We start from the raw sequence: 17,760 nt of genomic DNA, 5'->3' as shown, positions 1-17,760 counted from the left end.
TTATATGGACATACGTACATTTAGAGAAATGTATCTTCTATTGTTTAGTCACTTGTTGTCCATTCCTTTTTCTGCTTTGAATGCATCATATTCAAAGCAGTTGGATCTTTTAAAATTTTAAACTCAATATAAAAACATGTTGCATATATATGCACATGTATATATACATAAAGCTACCTATTCTGCACAGTTCATAAAATACTTAAAAAAAGTACCTTTTTTTCTTTCCAAAAAAAGGAAAACAAAAAGGCTTTACAACTAGAGCAATAGAAGAGTAAATAAATAAAAACATAAAAAAACGCAACAATAAAATTATACTAAAAAGGTATGCAGAAGAGAGCACACAATTAAGAATACAAAGAAATTCTAGCAAATGTTCATATAAACAAGAGAACAAACAAGCATGGAAACAAATAAACATACGAACAAACATGCAAAAAAACACAAGAACAAATAAATGTGCATATATATTTATGTGAGCATGGATGAATGCATATGTACATGGATACACCGTACAACTAGGGGATACTTAGGTCAAATGGAGAATAGAAAATCAACAAACAACATGAATAGTCCTCTTATATAACGATGCACGTTCTCCCCACTTTGTATTTATTTTATCAAAAAAATATTTAATATACAAATTTTTAATATTCTTTTTTTCATTTCAATTTTCTTTTTTTTGCTAATATTTTATAAATGCTACTTGAATTATATTTTTATCCCTTTGTAATATTATACCTAACTGTAGATTTTTCCTTTTTTTTATATTTTTTTCTTTCCTTCTATCATCCACATATTAGAAGTATGCATATCACTTAAAAGAGAACTAAAATTATGACTTATTTATGTTATCTCTTCTTATCTTGTCTTTTTTCTTTTCAATTTCGTTATTTAGCATATGACGAATTTCACTAGTTTCATTGTCCGTTGTAGAATTATCATTTTTGTATGAGTGACAGGAATTTTCTTCAGATAATACTGTTTCCATATTTTCCTTCTGATTACTCTCTTTATTTAAATATTTCAGTAGGTTTCTTTTTTTCCCTTTACTACTATTTCTTTTTTTCATTTTTTTTTTTTTGTTAATAATGATGTTACTTGATTTATGTTCTTCTAAGCTTTTCACTTCGCTCAAAGGATTTTCTACTTTTTTCCTTTTAGTATCAATATTTTTTTTTTTTTTAATACTATAATTCGATTTTAGCTCATCTAAAATTAGTTCATCGGTCCCATCATCATTGTCTTGTGTATTTTTACTTTTTTTTTTAATCTTCTTTTTCCCATATTTTTTGTTGATCTCTAATTTTTTTTGTTTTACTAACGATACATCATTATCCTTATCTTCACACAAATCATTTAAAACACTTTTATCCTCAGAGTCTTTAATTTTTTTTTTATATATCTTTTTTATATTCAAGTTTGTATCTATTTTTTTTGAGGTTTTCTTCATCATTTTTTCTACAGAATAACCGCGATTGTAATAGTGATTCTCTTTATTTTTTTTTTCTATTTTATTTGATAATTTATCCATAACTGCATTATCATTTAATTCCTTTTTTTTCTTCTTTACAATTTGGTTTAGTTTATTATTTTTTTTTTTCTTTGTTTTCTCCTTTCCACCTTCCTTTAAGTCTTTTTTTTCATGACTATTTTCTTCTTCGCTCTCTAGGTAATTTATGGATATGTAATTACTATTATCATTATTATTATTATTACTATTACTATTACTATTATTGTTTAAATTTTCGAGTATTTCATTTTTCATTTCGCTCGTATCTATATTAGCATCTTGGAGCATCTTTTCCATTTCATTTATAACTTTATTCAATTTTTCTTTTTCGTTTAACAGCTTTTTAATTTTTTCCACTTTTTTCTTATTCTCCATATTTAATTTAAATTCTAAGAATTTATTTTGAGATTCTAAATTTTTTATAATAGATATGGATTCTATTAGCTCAGTATAAATTTTTTTATTTAAATTTCTCATATCATGCTCTATAACTTCTTTTTCTTGTAATTTCTTTTTAGTAAGCATTAAACGTCCATATATTAAGAGAAATTCCTTCTTCAACTCTTTCACTGTTTTGTTCTTTTCCTCTTGTTCATCCAGCTCTTGTAACAAATCAGCATACATTGGGACAAGGTAAAATAATTTATTTTCTTCTTGTAACTCTTTAATTTTAGAATTTTTTTTTTCAATTTCTTTTCTTAAATTTAAATGAAATTCAGCTAACACATTGAAATCTCTAGTTTTTTCTGCCAGTGATATAGATAATTCTTCTAACTTTTTCATCAAACCAGCAAACTTAAAATTAGAATCAACATCAGACGTTTTTAACATGTCATCTTTGTAGCGTTCCGTTGCTTTGATAATACGATTAAAATGCTTCTCCACTTCGACCTTGTCAATTAGTATTTTTTTTATAAAAACGTTAATATTTTGAATGCGTTGAGAAAAATTTTCTTTAATCTTTTGTACACTTTGCCTCATTTTTTGTTGTTCATATAAAAGGGCTAATATTTTCTGCTCCCATGGAGTTAGCATATTTAAAATAGAGTCAATTGTTTTTTCATTTTTCTCATCCTTACGATCTTTTGAAAAGTTCATATCATTACAACACTCACGAATATCGCGAGTGTCGTGTATAGTATTAATAGTACTGTGCACATCACGGGTATTGTATTCATCCCGTTCGATTATTTTGTTTGCGATTGAATTTCCTAATATATCTTCTAGTGCCTTTTTAGACACATCGTAAGGTTTATCTTCTTTTTTTAGTGTTTCTTCTACATTTTCTAAATATCCATCTTTTGAATTATTTCTCTGTTGTATTCTAAGTATAAAGTAAAAAAACATTTCATTAATAAATACATGTGATATGGTTTCATTATATTCCGTTTCATTTTCATCATTATTCATAGGATCCTTTAATAATGCTTTTTCATTTTCCATCTCATTATCATCCTTAATAGGGATGTTAAAACGTGTATTAGGGTCCTTCGTATTGTTGTTAATATTTCTATTTAACAAGTCCAATGATTTCTTACTGTCACATAATTTTAAATCATCCTTTAAATTCTCTTGTAATTTTAAAATATTTTCTATATTTCTTCCCGGAGGTACTGTTCCAGTTAATATAGCGGATAAGCCAACCTTCTGCATAAGCTTCATAATAAATTTTATTTGTTTGTTAAGTTCTATATTTCTATGGATTATTTTCTTCTTCTTCTTTAGGTCTTCTTCAATTTTTTCCTTTAAATTTGATATTATAGAGGTTCGTTTTTCATTATTGTCTCGTTCTTTGTCTCGTTCTTTGTCTCGTTCTTTGTCCCGTTCTTTGTCTCGTTCTTTGTCTTGCGTAAAATTTAGAGAAGACTGCTGTTTCGATAGAATGGGATCGTTTGCGTCCTTTTTTTCTGCTTCTGTATCCACATTAGTACCATTAGCGTTACCGTTACTATAACTGTTATTGTTATCATTACCATTAGTACTATTACTATTACCACTGTCTTCCTCTTTACACTTTAACGAAGAAACACCCCCTTGCACGTCTTCTCCCTTAATCTGTTTAATACTACTCCTTTCGAATGATTCTTTTTTTTTGTTTTTACTAGTAGCATTTTTTTTTTTTTTAAAACTGTTAGAAGATGCTTTATTATTACTCTTCATTCTTAATTTATCTCTTTTTTTGGCGTTTTCCGCCGTATCCTTATTGTTTTCTACATTATTATTTATTTTTTTGCCCTTTTTCTTCTTACTTTTTTTTCCTTTAAATTCTGATTTTTCTTCTTCATCATTCAAAATATTGTTATTATTATACTCCATTGTGCTTAGCTTGCTGAACTGATCATATACTTTATTAGCTACATCCCCTTTATCTTTTTTCTTTTTTGTACTTCTTGTTAATTCATTCTTTTCCAACTTTTCTAATTCGTCTAATTCGTTGTAATAATTCAAAGAAATCGAATCATCCTTTTGCGACCCATAGGATAACACATCGTCATCACTAATTTCAGAGGAATTCATTTTATATGGAGATTTATTCTTTAAATAATCCATGGCTTTAGATATATTCAATTTTTCTTGTTCATTCTGATCTTCGTATTTTTCTAATCCTTCCCATTTGGAATCATATTCATGTGTATCAAATGATCTTAACCAATTGTATTCATTTTTTAAGTTAGTAGAAATGGTCATTGAATATTTTAATGATTTTTCTGTGTTAGCATCGATCGACCTTAATGTTCTGTAATTATTTGGGTTTACATTAAATTCTGATTTTAATATAAAATTTTGAAACTTTTTTACTTTTTCTTCTAATTCATTTTTTAAAGCCAAAATTTTTTCATCGTCTTCAGGATTTCTACTATTATTTGCATAAATTTTATCTTCCCCTGATAAATGCAAATCCACATTTTTAGCTGTTGATAGATGCTTCAACTGATTTTTTAACTTGGCTATTAATTCTTTCTGTTGCATAATAACAGATTGTTCTGCTGATAGATAATTGATCTCTATTTTTTTCTTAATTGTTTTACATTTCAAAGCAAAACGTAGAGTTGAAAAGGATGTATCCAAATAGAAATGAGAAGGATGAACAGCTACAATGACAGATGCTCGACAATTTCCTCCTAAACTTTTACTTAAAATTCTTGTTAACTTTGAATCCCTCCAAGGGATGAAAACCAAATCTTCCTGTATTTTTTTAATTTTTTTTTCATCACCCGCAGCAATAGCTTGAGCCCTTTTTGATAATTTCGAAATGACCTCACTTAAAACAAATAAACTTTTATTTATTGCTTTCCCTTCTTCGATAATCGTTTTCGCATTTTCTATCCCTTCAGCAGCTCTTCCTGCTCTTTCATTACCTGCCAAGTCAACGATTTTTAATTCACCCCTTTTATTAACAGATGTACCATCACTTAATACTTGATTAGATTCTAATATAACAGTAAAAATTGTATGTGATCTAGAAGATGTTTCATTAAAGTTTGTTTGAGAAATATGTCTTCTTTGTTCTGCTTTTGCAACCAGGAGCATTACTTCATCTATTGATGTAACGGTTTCTTCTTGAATACCAATCACAACAAAACCCCTTTTCGGGTCCTCCTTTACGTCTAAGTTTTCAGTTGCCCCCCCTCGGTATCCCTCTTGTAATAAATCATTCACCCTTTCCATATAAACTTCTAAATAAGTCACACTCATTAAAAATTCTTTTGTATTATTATTTGATTCATCATCAGTATTAATACTAACATTATCTTCATTTAGAGATGACGGGTTTTCAATACCATTAAAAAATTCTGCCAATGATCTAGGTAACATTCCCGGATCAGCAGGAACTCCCATAACACTGTGGGTCTTTCCTGACCCTGTTTGACCATAAGCAAGAATGCATCCATTTATTCCTTTAAATGTATCAAGGATAATGTCTCTCGCTAAATGTTTATACACTTCTTCATTCCCAACTGAAAAGAAGGAGAAGAGGGGTATATATATAGATAGGTGTAAACGTAGGTATGCACATAGGTGTGCCCCTATGTATGCGTGTATGTATATATCTATAAATGTGCTTATGGGTGTATATATAGCTGTTTGTACAGTTGTACACATATAGTTGTGCATATGGATATATATATATATATATAGCTCTTTATATAGTTGTATATATACATACACACACTTATAGAACAGCTTATTTTACGTTATCATTATCGCGTTAACGTATGAAAATAGACGGAGAAAATTATGCAAATATAAAAAGTTTATAAAAACTTTTTAAAATGTTTTATATTTCTATAATTTTGAAATTACCAAAATCGTCGAAACATCTATCAAATGCGTAATATCGTTGTACAACAGCTTTTTGTCCCTCCGATTTTTCTACATTCTTTTTAAATTCAGTTTTATTCCCTTTTTTATTAATTCTTGCATTTAACATTTCTGTCAGAGAAAGTGGTTCAACAACTAGCTGCATGCTCGTTTCATTCATTTTCCAAGCTTTTAGATGTCCACTATTTATCTGAAAAAGAGGAATGTGTATAATTTTATATATAAATATATACATATATGTACGTGCGGGGGGTGTATATATAAATACGACAAATCATGTATGCATTAAATTTTTCATAAGTGCAGCTGCATTTTGAAGAGCGAAAAAAAAAAAAAAAAGTTGTAATTTGTAATATATTAATGGTTATACTAAAACATACTTCCTTTTCAAATAGAGGCCTGATACGAGTGCACACTCTAATTGCTTCCTCTTTAGAGGAAGATTCAACATTCATTCTATCCAACATTACTAGATTTTTGTCCTCATTTTTGTTTATATCCATTTTTTTATAGAAAAGAAGACCCACTAGTGCAACAGTTTCATGAAAAATAATAGATTTTAATGAAGTATGTAAAATATATAAAATAAAGACCAAGACAGTTGTATATTTCACAAACAATTTTTAATGTTTACAATAAGTATCAAAAAACAAACCAACGAACAAAAAAGAAAAAATTGTTATTTTGTCCATTGGCATCTTTAAAATATTTGTAGTCCTTTGTAATGTACAAATGAAAGTAAAATAAAGTGCACAAAAAAAAAAAAAAAAAAAAAAAATGATAAGTAATGAAGTTGTAATTGGAACCTATATAAAAATATTTTCATATAATATTATATTTTCCCTTAATTGCATAATGAATATAATAATGTATGAGTTAAGAAAATACATAAATATTATTAAATAACTCAAAATGGTTTATATTTTAATTATTTTTCATTAAAACATGAAAATTAAAAAAATCACATTATACTAAATTTAATTTAAAAATGTGTTCACTATACATTAAGCCAGTTTTTTATATTTTTGAAATAGTAAACTATGCAAAGCTTATAACCATGCAAATGTATATCATATCCTTCTTTCTTATTTTACTTTAATTTTTCTTATAAAAAAATAAATATAAATTACGTGTGCAAGGATGTAACATTTAAAAATGTTACAAAAATAAATGTAAAAAATATGTCTATACTGGAGGGTCAGCAAAAAAAAACAAAAAAAAAAAAAACATATTTTTTTGAAAATTTTTGAGTGGAAATTTTACTTTATATTCGAAAAAAATATTAATTCATTAAAAATTAATTGAATAAGAGATAAGAAAAGGAAAAAAAGTAAAAAAGGGAAAAAACGAAAATAAAGCAAAAAGAGCAAATAAAAGCAAATAACATGCAGGGCATTTATTTTTTTAATTAAAATACTAAACACATATGTAATGTTGCATGTACTGTTCAGAATAAATCTGTTGTTATATAATAATTCATAAGCTATTAAAAAAAAAAAATAAAATAAGGAAAAAAGAAAAAATAAAGGGAAAAAATTATGCAACAAATTAAGGTATTTTTAACAAAAAAAAAAAAAAATTTTAAATAAGGAACATTACCCTTTTAATTATATCAGTTATACTCATTATGTTAAGTTCTTTTTTCTTTCTTTTTTTTTTTTTTTTCTTGCAACATCAGTATATTGTATTGCTGTCTAGGCGTAAAACATGTGCAATAAATACCTGAGCATGTAAGGTTTTTCTTTCTTTTGTTTTTTTTTATTTTTAAATTTATATTCGGCTAGAATAAAATTTTGAATAAAAATTATATATATAAAAATATTTTATTTCCAAAATTCGAATATATATAGTATGTTAAGAATAACTTAAGTTTATCTCTCATACTATTAACAGATTAAGAAACAAGTAGCAGATTAAAAAAATGATAGAAAACAAAGCAAAAAAGCATATAATAAAATACAATTTAATGTGCAAAAATTAGAATCTTCATATATAAGTATAGTTTATTAGAAAGGAATATTATATATATAAAAATGTTAAATTTTTTTTGTGTTAAAAGGAAAAACAGTATATATATATATATATATATATATAATTATGCAAATAAAGAAAAATAAAAACACAAAAAAAAAAAAATAAAAATAAATGGTCCTACGGTTAAAGAAAAATATTCTTGTTTTTTAACTTGTTTTTGTCTTTTCTTCCTTATAATGCATATACATAAAAACCCAACATATTGTCATCTCAGATATAACGAATAAAATGGAAGAATAAAACAACTACAAATATTTAAAAAAAAAAAAAAATAAAATAATGGTAACCATAATGAAGTACAGTAAATGATTTTTCTATTATATATACATATACATATACATATACATATACATAATTTCTAATTATTTAAAAAGATATTAAATTTATACTTTCAGAAAAGAGTTATATCCCTTAAATTCAAGATAGTACGCCCACAAAAGCCAATATGACTACAAAGATAAGAAATATGGAAAGTTCATTGTCCCCAATATGTACACACACACACATACATACATACATACATACATACATACATGTAACTAGGTATTTATTTCCCTATTTAATGTAAAAGAAAAATCAATAAAAATGCAAAAGAAAAGAAAAAAAAAATTTATTCTAAATTTTAGTCTAACCTTCGATAAGACAAAAAAAAGCACTGCACACATGATAAGGGCCAAATTTCTCTGTTAAAATGCAATGAAAAAAAAGGTTAGACACACGTGTATGTGCATATATATATATATGTAACTATATATTTATATATTAGGGGAGATATTATATGACCACATTTATTTGATTTAAGACTGTTCACCCTTAATGAAACCACTCTCTTTTGGTACTCTTTGTTATTTTGTTATTCTCACCCTGTTTAAGGTTATGGAACATAGGACAATAGGCATAAATGGAAGGCACCATATAAAGTACTGAAAATAGTGATGGAGTAATATATATTACCAGAATACATATATATCATAAGAAAAAAAAAAAAAGGGATAAAAAAAATAAAATGGAAATTATATTAAAATGATGAGAATATTTCTATATTCATTCAAAACACATTTTTTTCTTTTAATGAGAAGATAAGAATTTCAGACGAAATTTTCATTTAGTACGGAAATAAATTTTTTTAATTTACGGCTTTTTATAAATGTATTTTTTTTTATTTTTTTTAAGCATAAACAACTTAAAAAATGAGTGCCATTTATTTTATAATATAGGCACATAAAATATGTAATATATGTTACGGCAATTATTGTTGTAACAATAAAAATACTGGTTAAATAAAGATAGACTGGTCTTTTCGAATTTGACAAGGCACTGTATTTCTTCTTTTGTTTACCTGAGAGGTGCATACTTTATTCATAGCAATAAACGCTATAGTCTTATATATATATATATATAAAAAAAAAAAAAAATATTACATGATTAACATAGGACACATTGGACATATATATTTATTCTTAATAATGTTTTACCTGTAAAAACATAGACAATTCCAAATTCACCTTAGCATATTTAAAACCAAATAATCCTACTAAAATAACTTGAGGCACAAATATTATTAGAGGTATAATCTGCAAAAAAAATTTTAAATTATTGTCATTGAATAAAACAGAAAAAGTGTTACTCTCTCTTTCTCTCTTCAGCATATACATATATATATATATATACATACATACATACATACATGCATACATACATACATGCATACATACATACATACATACATACATGCATACGTACGTATTTACGCTACCTATATATGCATATAGCCTCGAAAATGAAGGTAAAGATGCAACATTAAACTAAAATACGTGCATAAATATAAAAACACGAATTACAACAAATGACAGGTAGTTTCATTTTATCTATGACAAATGAAAAAAGAAACAGATTTTTTATATCCATATTACCTTTGAGCTTTTTTCAATACTTAAGTACATAATGTAAAAAAAAAGGGAAAAATTATGTCTATGGTCCCTTCTAACTAAATGGTAAATGAATGATTCATACAAAAACTTACGCCCATATCTAGTATAAAAAAGGAAAAAAAAAAAAATAAAATAAAATATAATACAATATAATAAACAAGCCTGTATAAAAATAAAAGCAAGTCTGCTGGGAAGCAGAGTGTAGTATGTACAAAAACAGAAACTAATGCAAACAGATAAGAGAAAAAATATTCACAAGTAAAGTTGTATACAAAAGGACAAAAGCACATCCTTACATTGCATAAAAAATGCCGTTTAAGCTTAGGAACGTGAAAAAACTCCATGAAAAAAAAATTAATTGGTCATAGTTTAATTTAAATAATTCAACGAAGAATCGACTTAAAATATGAAAAATGTTAATAATTATGTTTGTTAACAAGTCGTTTTTTTTTTTTAGATGGAAAATTCTATTTTTTGATAAATAGTTTTTATTTAAATATAACATTAAGGGTAGAGAATAAATAATTGGGTAAATCTTAAAATTAACAGCTAACCCATAAAAAATAGCAGACAGACAAATTTTTTTTTGATAAATACAAAGTATTGTTAATAAAACAAATAAGCAAGGAATGGAATCTGAATTTCCCCTAAGAGATATGATGATGACTAACGGATTTAAGATCCATAAGTAAACATAAAATATATAATTTTTGCATTCAGGATATTTAATTTTTATAATTTTAATTATAATGATACTAACTAATAAATCTATGGATGAAAAGAGAATTTTCCCAAAAGAAAAATGAATGAAAATGTTTGGTAGCATTAAGTAAGCTAATAGAGGTGTGTATCTATACGTGTATCTATTATAAGGTGACTTATTATTTAATACATATCTTGCAGCATCGGAAAAAACATAATAATCAATATCCGTAAATTTTACATCTAAATTGTTATCTTGCCATAACCCATAGTAGTAAATTACTAAACGAATCAGAATTCCTAGAATATATATTAATCTTGTAAAAACAGTAGTGTTATTTATATACTTGCAGGAGTTGTCATTATTTATTTGGCCATTTAGTAACTGTTCTTGCAATCTATCAGATGCCATTTTAGAAGTGAATTATTTTTTACTCACATGCTTAGCTATATCCTTAGGAGCATTCGACTTATGTCTAAGAAAAAGGGAAGGTTAAGAAAATGAAGGTAACTCCTTGTAACTTTATGCGTGTTCACAAAGGCCATATGTACACACATATATATACATATAAGTATATGTGTCTATATAATACATATATGTGTGTATCTATATGTATATGTGTTTATATAATAAGTATATGTGTGTATATATGCATACCTTCCGCTTGTTCTAATATATTTACATTCCAATTATATATTAAGCACTTGAGTACACTTAAATCATATGTAGGGGAAGGGTGCTAGTTGTTCTTTTACCTAACAAAGATTTTACCCCTAGAAACAATTGTGTTCACCACATTTAGCTCTCATTTAAGCGATTAATTGTTAGTACAGGTAAAATGCCGCTTAATTATATATATATATATATATACTTTATTTATTTACTTATTCATTTATATATAATAAATGTCGTGAAGAAAAAGGCAAATTTTTTATTATTAAAGGATGGGGAATTAACGCCAAGATATAGAACTTTTTAATAAATAAAAAAAAAAAAAAAAAAAAAAAAGCGGCCTCCATGCCCACAAGATAAATTTAACGGTTAATGTTTAATATTTTATTTAATTAATTTTAACGGGTATATATATATATATATTTTTTTTTTTTATTTCGATTTTTGCGCACTTTATTTTTGGATGATAATATTTTATTATTCCAAAATATCAAAACATTTTGAAAGAAAAAAAAAAAAAAAAAAATTATTATTATTCAATTATCAAGATATAACATGTATTAATATTTTCATAAAATGATCATATTATTATAATACAGCCTACATTTCCGTAAAATTCTTTTTTATGCATTTTTACAAATTTTCTCACTTTAAGAATTAACAATGACGTAATTTTTTTTTTTTTTTAAATATGTTTATATTATAACAATAAATAGCAATTTAACTTACTGTTTTTTTGTTTTTTTTTTTTTTAAAAGTAAAATTTCTTTCTTTTATAAATAAAAATTGTTATTTGTATGTTGTATCATCATTATTTTATTTTCTGTATTTTAAGTTTTGTCAATTTAAATATGATCATACAATTTTCCATTTAGCTTCATATTACATTTTCTGATGATTTTATACCTAAAAAAAATGTTCTTTTTTCACGTGAATAATTATTCATATGTGCTTCTTTTATTGGCATTGTGTTATTCATTTAATATTCAAAAATAAAATTTTTTTTTCATTGAAAAGAAATAATTTTTTTGAAAGGATTTTTCCCTTGCAATGAGATTGTAACGGTATAAATGAAAAAAGGTAATTTGAATTTAGAAACTGGAAAATAAGTTTTATGGAATTCCACATTTTATGAAGAATAAATTTACCTTTTGTTTATCACGATAATGTGAAGATAGCGAAATATTTTTATATATATTATATATATCTATAATTACAAACTCATTTTACATGTAAGAAAAAACATGAACAAATAAACCCTGTATATAGGGTCATTTCCCTTTTTTTAAATATTTTTTAATTTTTGAATGATGATGATGTAATATTACTGATTATTTTGGCCAATTATTTAGTTTTTTTTTTTGAAAAAAATTAAATACACACATATACGTATATATATGAAAATTATATGATGGCTTAATCTTCTCTCTGACAAATTTTAAAAAATATTTACATTTTTCTCATATGAAAAGGGAATAGAAAAAGAAAAAAAAACATAATTTACCCCAATTTTTGTTTTTAAAATGTTATAATTATATCCTTTTATTCACATAAATTAAGAAGAACTGTAATCTGAAATTTGTTTTTGTTCGTTTTAATAATAAATGGGTAATCAGTATTTAGAGCATGCACTCCATTGTTCATTTTTGTGAATTCTCAATTACTATATAGCTATACATATATATATATATATATACGTACATATATACTGCTACATATATATGTATAAACATCCTTTGAAAAAAAGGTTCAGCTTTTTTTTCTTGAAACTTTTACTCATTGTATTATGATGCTATAATAACCGAATATACTGTTCCCACAGGAAACCACCAAAATTTTCCTTTTCTTACTCGAATATAAATTGAGGGGGAAAAAACAAAATCGTAAATAATAAGTGTGTACAGTATTTTTTTTATTTAGGATATATTTATCTTCTAAATGTCTTAATCTTATATTAGGAACAATTTTGTTAACAATGAAGGGGAAAAAAAAAAAAAAAAAAAAAATCAAATTAACAATCATTCTTAGAATACGTCAACATTTCATTTTTGCATATTGATTTTTCATATTTTTTATTTTTGGACTTTTCCATTTATGTGCGTTCAACAGAATGTAAGGTAGTTTGTTATTTTTATTCATATTTTATTCTTAATTTATTCTTTTTTTATTCTTTTGTTCTTTTATTCTTTTTTTATTCTTTTTTTTTTTTTTCCCCTCATAATTAAGTACCTTTTCTTAATTATAATATACATTTATGAAAAAAATGTTGCGACAATGTATTTTTCTTTTTTCGGTAATGTATAACTTTTTTTTTTTTTTTTTTTTAATATATTACTGAGTGTAAAAATTAATCTAAAGAATAGAAATGTGATAACATGAGACAATTTTCGTTGATGTTCCAAATAAAGGTGAGTTAAAAAAAAAAAATACATATTATGTAACAATAATATATTATACGTAGTGAATATATATATATATGTATATATATATATATGCATATAAAACAAAGGTATATGATATTACGTAACATGAATATCGCAAAAAATATGTAAAATGTACTTACTGTTTTTTTTTTTTTCTTCTGTTCATTGATAATTAAATTACGAGGTATAAACTTTTACAAGTAGTACACTTAAACAGTCTACAAAAATAAAATAAATATACAATTTCAATTTACGCCTTTATCACAGTTATTTATGATTTTATTTATTATATAATAAAATATATAAAAGATGAAAATATAGTTGAAAAATTGTAGTAAAATAAAATGAATAAGAATTGACTCAGTTAAAGTAACAAGAGAATAACTGCTCATAAAGCGTTATATATTTATTTAAAAAAAAAAAAAAAACAGAAAAGACGAAATTACTCTTGCTATTACTTGTTTATTTGTAATCACATGATCACAATGCTTAAAAATGCTCTTGTTCATGCTTTTGTAAGGAGCATTCTTTCAATCAAATGTATATATGTAAATCTCTCTCTATATATATTATATATGTGCATACATGTACATATGTTTGTTCCATTTTAATAATTTTTTTTAACTTCATGCATATTATTATTTACCCATTTTGCGCTTGCATAAACTTAAGGTAAAATGAATTAATCTAAGTAGATCTTATGGTACCTTTTTTTTTTTTTTTTTTTCTCCCTTTTGTATCGTCCATTTTTATAAATTTACGTGTATGTTCTTTTTTAAATGATCTATTATGATAACTCCAAGTGGTGAAAGAATTGACAATGAACGAAGATCTTGTTTCAAATATTTCGTAACACTTTTGTTTTTATTGTTCCTTATCCTAATCTTACGAAAACAAAAAGAAGAAGAAGATGAACTTAGTAATAGAAGTAAAATGAATTTAAGGCAAAATGAAAATTATAGGAATTTTGCATTTAGCTATTTAAGAGAAATTAGTTATTTAAAATATGATTCAGCTATATATATATCACCAAATAGAAAAATTGTTCCTAGTATAACATATATTAATGAATACACGATACATGTAGAAGGTTATGATAACATTTTACACAATTTCGAGAATTTATCGGTAGGTATAAATGAAGTAAATAATCATTTTTACATTTATGCGTCGGAGGGTAATAAAATTAAAAACAGTGTATGTAGAAATGAATATTACTCAGATGACTCATGTGCAACAATTAATACCATATTAGTAGACAAGTCCTTGTTTAAAAATATGCTAATTCCAAGTTGTAATGAAAAAGATAGTTTCTTTTGTTTTTTTGTTTTTGTACAATTAAAAAAAGATAAATGTTATAATTTTAATAATTTATCCTATTCATGTCATTTGAATAATATTGTAAAATCCCCTACTGTTTTTCAAATTAAAAATTATTGCTACGTAGTTATAGCTAGCTCAAAGGTACATAAAATATATGAATTTGTTCAGGTGCATTTACTAAATAATGAAATACCTTTTAATGAAAACACCCGGACCAAAGAAGTGGAAATAGTTACTCATTTTTGTGGACATTTATTAAATCAAATTGCAGCTATTGATGCAGTTAATGGTAGGTTGCTATTTATTCAACAGAACATATATACTAATGATAAAAATGAAAAAATCGAAAATGACCAAGAAAACGAAAATGAGCACAGTAGTGAAAATAGAAAGAATAGAGAAATTCAAGAAAATTATAAGACAAAAATTAATAAAGGAAAAAACGAAAAGGAGGATTATCTGAAATTTATGGAAAGTTATCCAATTAATAAATTTATTAAGAATGAAAATAACGGAAAACGCTTCAAATTTCAAATAAATTACTATTTAACCATAATAAAATTAAAACCAGAAAATACGGGTATAATTATATATGTGGAATATATGAAAAACAAACCAGAATTTGGTTTATTCCCTCCAATATATATAGCTTTCAATGAGCATTCAAATTTGTATTATATAGTGCAACATGAAAAAAATGGCTTTCTTAATTTTATTTTCATTTCTCCATCGACTATGTCCGTTTATTACACCTTAAAAATAAGAGAATTTTACACTGGTAAACGGAAAAATTGAGCGGGTTCATATGCACACACATGCTTCTCACCCTTTTTAGTATCATTTGTGATTTTATGTTTTTCATGTGTCATGTTTTGTGTTTTGTGTTTCACATTTTGTGCTTTATACTTTATGTTTCAAGTTCTCATTTTTTTTTTTTTATTAGGATGGTTACTAAATTCGGCCCAAGCATACGACAGCAAAGGATTAGTTCTGTTTGGTAATTTTATATCCATCCTGTTTAATTAATTAATTTATTTATTTATTTATTTTACGCATATGTAGAATATGCTACAATTCATATTTAATTGCATATATACCTTGCAGGGTCAGAATATTTTAATACAAATATATACAAGTAAAAAAACATTTTTTCTTTGTTGTATGTAGGTGAATATCCACCATATGAAGACGAACTTCATGTTTGGGACATAAGAAATTTGCAACATAGAAAATATTTCGTAAATGTAATTAAAGCTTACTGAAATAATTAAATTTTATTATACTGATAGATTGACACATCACACAAACAACTTATATATTTCTTTCCTTTTTTTCTTTTAAATAAAATCATTTTTTTTTGTCCATAAAAATTTGGATTTATAAATTACGTAACAAACTTAATACATACTTAGTAAAAAAATATAGCTTTTTTTCTTTGTTTTTATGGCAATTTATATTTTTAATTTTTGAGAATATTATATGTGGGTATGTGAATATATATATATATATATATATATATATATATATGTTTGTGTATGTGTGTGCGCTCATGAGTAATCAATAATATTTGTATTATAACATGTGTTATTTTTTTGTCTACTAAACATTATATGCATAATATTAAGTTATGATTAAATTTTTTTTTTAAAGATATAACGAAGGGGCTGACGTAACCAATATTTAAGTAGAATTAAAAAGCCTTAATCCATCAATATAACAAGTTTTAAATTTTATTTATATATATATATATTTTTTTTTTTTTAGTGTACCTTTTTTTATTTAATATATGTATTTTTTATAATTTAATTAAAAATTCCATTATGCTCATTTAATAAAATAAATGTACAAGCAAGCAACAGAATTATAATTATAAAATAATTCTCGTATTATTTAGTACCAGGATATTTCAAAATGGTTCACGCATTATTTACGCTGAAGTGTCCTCTCTTCAAAGAGCTTTTTTTCCTTTTAATGTATATATATATATATAACCAATAGGTACATTAATAATGTAGAAGTGGTATTTATCTTTTACAAAGAAAATGTTGCATACGAAAAAAAAAAAAAAAAAAAAACATTTACAAGGATGTTCATGGGAGATAACGTAGTAGTACACCTAACTACCAACTTTTTTCAAAATAAAGGAAATTTAATATTTAAAAATATTTTTTTTAAGGTTTTTCACCTTTTTCATATATATGTTTTTATCATATATATATTTACAAACAAATATACATAAATAAATTTTCATTTACTATACACAATTTTGCTAAACATGTCTAAACTCCAATTTAAGCATCCTTCGATTTTATTTTTAATTATTTTCATTTATTCGTGTCATATATTCTTATGTATATTTACTTAGTTTATTTGGAGCTTGTGAAATGATAAAAAGTAACAAATGTATAACATTGTAAACGTTTGAAGACACTGGAAATAAAAATTAAAAATGGAACATTATTAAAAAAACACTATTTACATTATTCCCTTAATTTACAAAAATAGTACAATTTATTTTTTTCTTATTTCGAAATTTATTTCTACTTAAAAATTATAAAAATTCTTGTTATCATTAAATTAAACAGCAAAAATTAGTTTAAAATTGTTTCTTTTTTTAGTTAAATATTTTTATTATGTTTTTTTTTTTCTTTCCGGGACATAAATTTAAACTAAACATTTTTTTTTTTTATTCTGTTGAAAAAATTTATTTATTTCTAAAAATACCTTAAATGTTATGTTATATTACATATACATACGTATATATAATAATTAAAACTTCCTTATATTAAAATATTATATAAAAACCATTTAAATTAACAAAAAATATCAATTAATTTT

The 17,760-nt window shown here is 24.5% G+C and overlaps 3 protein-coding genes across 3 annotated transcripts; 1 reads left to right on the top strand and 2 right to left on the bottom strand.

Annotated features, from left to right (window-relative positions):
* Positions 1-835: 835 nt before the first annotated feature.
* PmUG01_13021000 (kinesin-7, putative) lies at positions 836-6,339 on the bottom strand (the record flags this gene model as incomplete). The annotated part of the gene is made up of 3 exons (XM_029007181.1): positions 836-5,472; positions 5,819-6,026; positions 6,217-6,339. The coding sequence occupies 3 exons, from the start codon at positions 6,337-6,339 to the stop codon at positions 836-838; spliced, it is 4,968 nt and encodes a 1,655-aa protein (XP_028863596.1).
* Positions 6,340-8,016: 1,677 nt separating this feature from the next.
* On the bottom strand, positions 8,017-10,915 carry PmUG01_13020900 (GPI mannosyltransferase I, putative; the record flags this gene model as incomplete). Its single annotated transcript, XM_029007180.1, has 8 exons — positions 8,017-8,115; positions 8,260-8,319; positions 8,503-8,553; positions 8,734-8,793; positions 9,210-9,251; positions 9,346-9,444; positions 9,784-9,901; positions 10,305-10,915. 8 exons carry the CDS (start codon positions 10,913-10,915, stop codon positions 8,017-8,019), a joined length of 1,140 nt encoding a protein of 379 aa, XP_028863595.1.
* Positions 10,916-14,388: 3,473 nt separating this feature from the next.
* Positions 14,389-16,184, top strand: PmUG01_13020800 (conserved Plasmodium protein, unknown function; the record flags this gene model as incomplete). The annotated part of the gene is made up of 3 exons (XM_029007179.1): positions 14,389-15,700; positions 15,866-15,919; positions 16,090-16,184. The coding sequence occupies 3 exons, from the start codon at positions 14,389-14,391 to the stop codon at positions 16,182-16,184; spliced, it is 1,461 nt and encodes a 486-aa protein (XP_028863594.1).
* Positions 16,185-17,760: the final 1,576 nt, after the last annotated feature.

The sequence above is a fragment of the Plasmodium malariae genome, assembly GCF_900090045.1.
Source record: "Plasmodium malariae genome assembly, chromosome: 13".
Classification (NCBI taxonomy): Eukaryota; Apicomplexa; class Aconoidasida; order Haemosporida; family Plasmodiidae; genus Plasmodium; species Plasmodium malariae.
The sequence above is the reverse complement of the archived record's forward strand: the minus strand, read 5'-3'. Positions and strand labels throughout refer to the sequence as shown.